The 8,374-nt window shown below is 38.5% G+C and overlaps 1 protein-coding gene across 1 annotated transcript in view; it reads left to right on the top strand.

Annotated features, from left to right (window-relative positions):
- LOC107742597 (myosin phosphatase Rho-interacting protein-like) overlaps positions 1-8,374 on the top strand; it is a 24,859-nt gene that overhangs the window by 4,494 nt on the left and 11,991 nt on the right. Inside the window, exon 2 of the mRNA XM_016555640.1 lies at positions 7,991-8,142. Coding sequence (XP_016411126.1) covers positions 8,021-8,142 — 122 coding nt within the window. The 5' untranslated portion in view covers positions 7,991-8,020. The remainder of the gene's footprint in view (positions 1-7,990; positions 8,143-8,374) is intronic.

Below are 8,374 nucleotides of genomic sequence, written 5' to 3'. Positions count from 1 at the left end.
ATATGCTCTATTCTTTCTTTTTTAGAAACCTCGCACTTTTCTACTAAATTTTAAACGCTGTAAAATGTTAAACAAATTAAGTGCGGTCCACTGCTGCACACGTGCCACAATATCGATACAGGGCCAGCTGTATCGATACTCGTATCGTCAAATCTCTGTGACGATACTTCAACGTATCGATATTTTGAACACAGCACTAGTATATACCATGATGTTTTTCTGAATAAAGAGATTTACACAGCTCATGTCTGTCAGAAACTCCATAAGCGATCATTTTTGGCTGAACCGTCCCTTTAAGATGGACAGTGGTTATAGAGGACCTCATTCACTGATCCTTGTTTTAACTGGGCATTAAAATGCCTCTTATTAAACAGTGAGTCTGTTTTCATTCTGTATTTGACTGTAAATTATGCAGTTTGATTCCTTACTATGAGGACAAACTGGCAAGTGAGCATAAATGTGTTTTATTTTTAATTCTAAAAATAGCTGAGCATAGCCAGACAATGAAAGGATATGAGATTTGATGTGTTTTGGAATAAAAAACACAATAATGTGAAAAGCATGAATGGCGGGCTTGGCATTCGTAAACTATGTTGTTTCGGATGAGCTGTTGATTAGCTGCCTGTGTGCATGTTTACTAAGACATTATAATGGATTCGTTAACTGTAGCACACATTAGCGTTTGGCCCGGGCCCTTGATGTAGTTCAAGCTATTTGCTCTTCCTGTTTTTCTTTTTTTTCTTTTTCATGCATTGCCTAATATTTTCCTCTCTTATCTGAAGACGTCTTAAAGACTCCCACCCCCAACCCAAGCGAATCCAAAGACCTAAATGAACTGCTGTCGAACTTTAGCACACATAGCTCAAATTATTTGTGCGCTTGTGGCTACTGGCTCTTCTACAGGAATTTATGCTACAGTTTTGTGTTCGTTCTTGAATGCCCTTCTGGATAAAATAATATGAAATTAGCAATCCGATACATCTAGGTTTCTATCATGATTTGTGATGGAACAAAGGGATAAAAATGTCCCGTTGTGTGTTTTCGGGGCCGTGGAGTGACGTGAGATTCTTTGTTGTTGTTGCGTCTTCTGTTCTTACGCTGCTGGTGTCTCATTACGCAGATTTCTTTCCATTCGCAGCACTCACTCTGTAGTGAAACAGAAACACTGCTGCAGTTTATAACTGTGACGCACTGTAATTGCCATATTTGGCATTCTCTGGAGTTTACTGGCAGCTTTTAATAAAGCTAGATCACTTAAAATGGCCATAAAAGGAATCAGGAAAGGACGGCACCTGTTTTACGTCTCGAGTCTGCAGAACGAGTGTGAATCTCGGGATCTTAACAATGAAGGAATCCAAATCTCAGTCCGGTGCTTTAAAGCAGTGGTTCACAAACTTTCTGAAGCGTGTGCCGCTTTCTAGCGTTTGACACGTGTCAACTTGACTAACTCGTTTGCTCACCAGTCACTGTGGCGAGTGGTTTTCCAAAATTACTAGCCACTCAGCATTTTCACTGGCCACAATTTTGTTGTTGGGAAATTACGTTTTATGACTAAAGTTGCTGCATACTAAAATTTATTTCAGTTCATTTTTTGCCTATTTAAAGGACATTTTCCCTAACCTTATTAATTGCATGCATCATCTTTCATATTAAATATTTTATTGAAAATTTCACTTAATATAGTAAGACACTATAGGGCTGTTACCAATCAAATGAAATCAGTATGAACAAAACCGATCTTTCCACTGCAGTAGAAACAGAAGTGGCATTTAGATGCATTTACACACAGTTTACTGCAATACAAGTATAAATACAAGTATTCACTGTATACAGGGCTTGACATTAACTCTTTTGCTCACCAGCCACTGTGGCTAGTGGTTTTCCAAAATTACTAGCCACTCAGCATTTTCACTGGCCACAATTTTGTTGTTGGGAAATTACGTTTTATGACTAAAGTTGCTGCATACTAAAATTTATTTCAGTTCATTTTTTGCCTATTTAAAGGACATTTTCCCTAACCTTATTAATTGCATGCATCATCTTTCATATTAAATATTTTATTGAAAATTTCACTTAATATAGTAAGACACTATAGGGCTGTTACCAATCAAATGAAATCAGTATGAACAAAACCGATCTTTCCACTGCAGTAGAAACAGAAGTGGCATTTAGATGCATTTACACACAGTTTAATGAAGCTGAAATGTAGCATGAATGCATTTACGCTGCAAAATTACAACAGCATAAATAATGTTATGAGCTTGGTGTTTTAAATCAGTGTTTTTTTTTAAATACACAAATATGAAATGTTGGAAAAAATTCAAGGATAAGCTACTTTTTAATTTGAAAGTAAACCGCCAGTAGGTGGCAGCAGGTGACTGTCTTAACGAGTGAGTCATTGAGTCATTCATTCAAACGATTAGTTCAGACGGCTGATTCATTCAAGAATGAAGCGAGTGCCTGTCTTTATGAACGGACCACTGAATCATTGACTCAAATAATTAATTAAAAACACGAATCATTCAGTAAGGAACCACCGCTGTGTGTCGCTCAGAGATGCACGACTGTTCTGCTGCGATCTTTGTTTGGAACTATTTTCGTTAACCAAATCGAGCAAAAACAGTCTAAAATGTAAGTCACTTAATAATAACTACTCATTTGAACTCTTGTATAAAATCAATGTCAGATTTGCAATCGTGGTTTTCAGGGAGAACGGCACTCTCCTTGGTCGTGTCGTGTATGTTATAAATATAAAACCTACATATTTACCGCAGGATGTTTCTTCTGTGTGCAGTTGTGTTCATTTGTTTCGGTTTGTCTCACACACACAGGCTGCGTGAGTCTCATCTGTCGCGACCATGTTATACTGTCAATACATTATCCATTATTAATCACTGTTTACACCTAATAAAATCATAATCATTCTCGCCGAAATTTCAGTGCTTCCCTAATTAGATGTTTTAATCAGATTAGTTGTCTGGTCAGGCAAGTGAAATTCTCTTTCACTAGCCAGGCCGAGGTCTCAGGATTACATGGGAGTCAACCAGCCCAAACTCCAGGAATGATTCGTCGACCGAAAATGCCTGCAGGTCCCCTACCCTCTTGATCAAGGCCAATGCAACCAGGAGCAAAGTCTTCAAAGATAGAATCTTTAACTCTACTGATTGCAAAAGCTTGAACGGGGCACCCTGGAATGCTCTCATCACCAGGGCCAAATCCCAAGAAGGCATAGAGAAAGGTTGAGGAGGATTCAGCCTTCTCGCCCCCCTAAGGAACCTGACGACCAGGTCGTGCTTTCCTATCAATCTACCTCCTATGGGGTCATGGTATGCAGAAATTGCAGCAGTATATACTTTGAGGGTGGAGGGAGACAGCCTTCGCTCCAACCCCTGCTGCAGAAAGAAAAGCACTGCGCTGATCGAACACTTCTGGGGGTCCTCTCGGTGAGAAGAACACCACTCGACGAACAGGTTCCACTTCAAGGCGTAAGCTTGTCTCATAGAAGGTGCTCGCGCGGAAGTGATGGTATCCACTACCTCCTGGGGAAGGTCACCTAGAACCTCTGCGTCCCATCCAGGGACCAGACATGGAGTTTCCAAAGGTCCGGACACGGGTGCCATAAAGTGCCCTGTCTCTGAGAAAGTAGATCCTTCCTCAGAGGAATCTGCCAGGGAGGGATGGATTCGTTAACTGTAGCACACATTAGCGTTTGGCCCGGGCCCTTGATGTAGTTCAAGCTATTTGCTCTTCCTGTTTTTCTTTTTTTTCTTTTTCATGCATTGCCTAATATTTTCCTCTCTTATCTGAAGACGTCTTAAAGACTCCCACCCCCAACCCAAGCGAGTCCAAAGACCTAAATGAACTGCTTTCTAACTTTAGCACACATAGCTCAAATTATTTGTGCGCTTGTGGCTACTGGCTCTTCTACAGGAATTTATGCTACAGTTTTGTGTTCGTTCTTGAATGCCCTTCTGGATAAAATAATATGAAATTAGCAATCCGATACATCTAGGTTTCTATCATGATTTGTGATGGAACAAAGGGATAAAAATGTCCCGTTGTGTGTTTTCGGGGCCGTGGAGTGACGTGAGATTCTTTGTTGTTGTTGCGTCTTCTGTTCTTACGCTGCTGGTGTCTCATTACGCAGATTTCTTTCCATTCGCAGCACTCACTCTGTAGTGAAACAGAAACACTGCTGCAGTTTATAACTGTGACGCACTGTAATTGCCATATTTGGCATTCTCTGGAGTTTACTGGCAGCTTTTAATAAAGCTAGATCACTTAAAATGGCCATAAAAGGAATCAGGAAAGGACGGCACCTGTTTTACGTCTCGAGTCTGCAGAACGAGTGTGAATCTCGGGATCTTAACAATGAAGGAATCCAAATCTCAGTCCGGTGCTTTAAAGCAGTGGTTCACAAACTTTCTGAAGCGTGTGCCGCTTTCTAGCGTTTGACACGTGTCAACTTGACTAACTCGTTTGCTCACCAGTCACTGTGGCGAGTGGTTTTCCAAAATTACTAGCCACTCAGCATTTTCACTGGCCACAATTTTGTTGTTGGGAAATTACGTTTTATGACTAAAGTTGCTGCATACTAAAATTTATTTCAGTTCATTTTTTGCCTATTTAAAGGACATTTTCCCTAACCTTATTAATTGCATGCATCATCTTTCATATTAAATATTTTATTGAAAATTTCACTTAATATAGTAAGACACTATAGGGCTGTTACCAATCAAATGAAATCAGTATGAACAAAACCGATCTTTCCACTGCAGTAGAAACAGAAGTGGCATTTAGATGCATTTACACACAGTTTAATGAAGCTGAAATGTAGCATGAATGCATTTACGCTGCAAAATTACAACAGCATAAATAATGTTATGAGCTTGGTGTTTTAAATCAGTGTTTTTTTTTAAATACACAAATATGAAATGTTGGAAAAAATTCAAGGATAAGCTACTTTTTAATTTGAAAGTAAACCGCCAGTAGGTGGCAGCAGGTGACTGTCTTAACGAGTGAGTCATTGAGTCATTCATTCAAACGATTAGTTCAGACGGCTGATTCATTCAAGAATGAAGCGAGTGCCTGTCTTTATGAACGGACCACTGAATCATTGACTCAAATAATTAATTAAAAACACGAATCATTCAGTAAGGAACCACCGCTGTGTGTCGCTCAGAGATGCACGACTGTTCTGCTGCGATCTTTGTTTGGAACTATTTTCGTTAACCAAATCGAGCAAAAACAGTCTAAAATGTAAGTCACTTAATAATAACTACTCATTTGAACTCTTGTATAAAATCAATGTCAGATTTGCAATCGTGGTTTTCAGGGAGAACGGCACTCTCCTTGGTCGTGTCGTGTATGTTATAAATATAAAACCTACATATTTACCGCAGGATGTTTCTTCTGTGTGCAGTTGTGTTCATTTGTTTCGGTTTGTCTCACACACACAGGCTGCGTGAGTCTCATCTGTCGCGACCATGTTATACTGTCAATACATTATCCATTATTAATCACTGTTTACACCTAATAAAATCATAATCATTCTCGCCGAAATTTCAGTGCTTCCCTAATTAGATGTTTTAATCAGATTAGTTGTCCGGTCACACAAGTAAACTTCTCTTTCACTTGCCCCTTCAAAAAAATCCACTTAACCCAGACAAGCATTAATGGCGAGCTCTGTTACTGTATATAAAACTCAACCCGCCAAAGTGGGAGTGACCGTGTTACATTTGACGAGTGATAATGTCAAGCCCTGACTGTGTATTAGAAAATATCAACATTTCAGTTATAAATAAAAAAGAATATTTAAGAATACTATAACTTACTACCCTTTTTTAGTGAGAAGGATGGGCCTCATGTTTGCACACAGATCATCAAAATCATTCTCTCGCGCACCCCAGTTTGGGAACCGCTGCTTTAAAGAAACAGTTCACCCAAAAAATGATACCATTATATACTCATCCTCATATAATTCCAAACCTGTTTGACTTACGTTTTCAAGCTCCAAAACGACAAGAAAGGACCACATGCACAGTCTGATTTTCAGATTTTTTTTTTTTTTATACATGCAGTTTTATGACCTCGTGAGAATTGAGACTAAATGAGATCATAGTTCACATTCTTAAAAAATAAATCAAGTGACACCAGAGGATCATTTACGATAGACAAGTGAAGTCAAAAAGTTGATTTTAAAATTGTGAAAACATGCACACTTTTCTTTATACACTATCATTTGAAAGATTGGGGTCGGTAAGATTTTTTTATTTTTATTTGATGTTTTTGAAAGAAGTCTCTTCTGCTCATCAAGGCTGTATTTATTTGATCAAAAACACAGTAAAAATGTCTAAATATTATTATAATTTAAAACAGCTGTTTTCTATGTGCATATCTGTTAAACTGTAATGTATTTCTGTGATGCGCAGCTGTATTTTCAGCATCATTACTCCAGTCTTCAGTGTCACATGATCTTCAGAAATCATTCTAATATGCTGATTATTAGAAACATTTCTGATTATTATCAATGTTGAAAACAGTCGTGCTGCACAATATTTTTGTGGAAACTGTGATGCATTTTATTTTTCAGGATTCACAGATGAACAGAAAGTTCAGAAGAAATAGACATCTTTTGTAACATTGTAAATGTTTTTGTCACTTTTAATCAATTTAATGCGTCCTTGCTGAATAAAAGTATTAATCTTTCCAAAAAAACCTTACTGACCCCTAAACCTTCGACTGGTTTTGTGCATATATGTTGACCCGTGTAAAGCACCCATGTACAGTGCATGGATGAGAACGCACACAGTTGCATGAGGGAACGTACAGGTTACAGTCCTGAGCTGTTGAGGTCATTGAAGAGCTCTCTGACAGTGTTCTTATTGTTGATAAGGGACCGTAATATATCTGCTCAGTCATTAGACCAGCTGCAGGGGGTCCGGTGTGGCTCCAGTACAGCTTTAATGCCTCTCAAAGCACAGCAGGGTGACAGGCGTAAATAAAGGCATGTTTGACGCGTTTGGCAGGACTGGAGCATCAGGGAACAATGGCTTCAGCACTACAGTAACGATCACGGCTGCTGCAGCACTGATTTAATGATATGAGGAATATATCGGTGACGTACCTGTTTACTCAGAAACTGTTGCTCTATAACAAGCTACTTCAGCAGAAAACGCAGACAGTGAGGTTCAGTGACAAAGACGTTTGGGTCAATGATTCAAATATAGATCACGATATGTGACCCTGCAGAACAAAAGCAGTCTTAAGTCGCTGGGGTATATTTGTAGCAATAGCCAACAATACATTGTATGGGTCAAAATTATCCATTTTTATTTTATGCCAAAAATCATTAGGATATTAAGTAAAGATCATGTAAGTAAATTTCCTACCGTAAATATATCAAAACTTAATTTTTGATTAGTAATATGCATTGCTAAGAACTTCATTTGGACAACTTTAAAGATGATTTTCTCAATATTTAGATTTTTTTTGCATCCTTAGATTCCAGATTTTCAAATAGTTGTATCTCAGCCAAATATTGTCCTCTCCTAACAAACCATACATCAATGGAGAGATTATTTATTCAGCTTTCAGATGATGTATAAACCTCAATTTCGAAAAATTTACCCTTATGACTGGTTTTGTGCTCCAGGGTCACATATATATTTTTACTCATCCTTTGATGTATGAAAAAACCACAGTCATATATATCTGTGATTTTTTTTTTTTTTTTTTTCTGGCAGTATTAAATTTAGCAACATCATTAATTGATATCATTCATGCAATATGTAATTTACCAACCAGATTTAGCATTGGATTCAGCTTTGTAACCGGTTCTTGTATGCTTTATAATAGACCATGAACCTTCTTTGCCCTTGAATTTTTGCTATTGTGTGTTAGTGTAATAACTGAGCCATTTCTGTCTCTTTCTGACTAAATGAATCTAGACTTTTGTCAAAGTTAACTTGTCATCCGTTGTCGCACACAGCCAAGCACGCTACCGCAAGGGACGGTCAACATGAACCTGTGCACCGATGTGATCGACGCTGAGGCCAGAACCGGACAGAAGAACGCTCTGTGCATCAACACCCCAGAGCAGGAGTACTACATACGAGGAGACAACAAGGAGATCATCAATGGGTGTGTGGCGCGTTCAGGGTGTCAAATCAGCTTTATCTGAAGAGTTCATTTGCAAAAACCGATAATCGGCACTTTAAAAAAAAAAAATGCCGTGCATTATTCTCCACATATAGCGCAATCTGAACCCTAAACACGTTTTGTCAAAAAAGCCGGTTTTGTCCACTTTCAAGGCATCGAGTTCACGTTTTACTGCAGAAGCCGACAAGCGCCTTGTTGTTTTTGAACAGAAGCC

The sequence above is a fragment of the Sinocyclocheilus rhinocerous genome, unplaced genomic scaffold, assembly GCF_001515625.1.
Source record: "Sinocyclocheilus rhinocerous isolate Xijiao unplaced genomic scaffold, SAMN03320098_v1.1 scaffold706, whole genome shotgun sequence".
In the NCBI taxonomy this organism is placed as follows: domain Eukaryota; kingdom Metazoa; phylum Chordata; class Actinopteri; order Cypriniformes; family Cyprinidae; genus Sinocyclocheilus; species Sinocyclocheilus rhinocerous.
The sequence above is the reverse complement of the archived record's forward strand: the minus strand, read 5'-3'. Positions and strand labels throughout refer to the sequence as shown.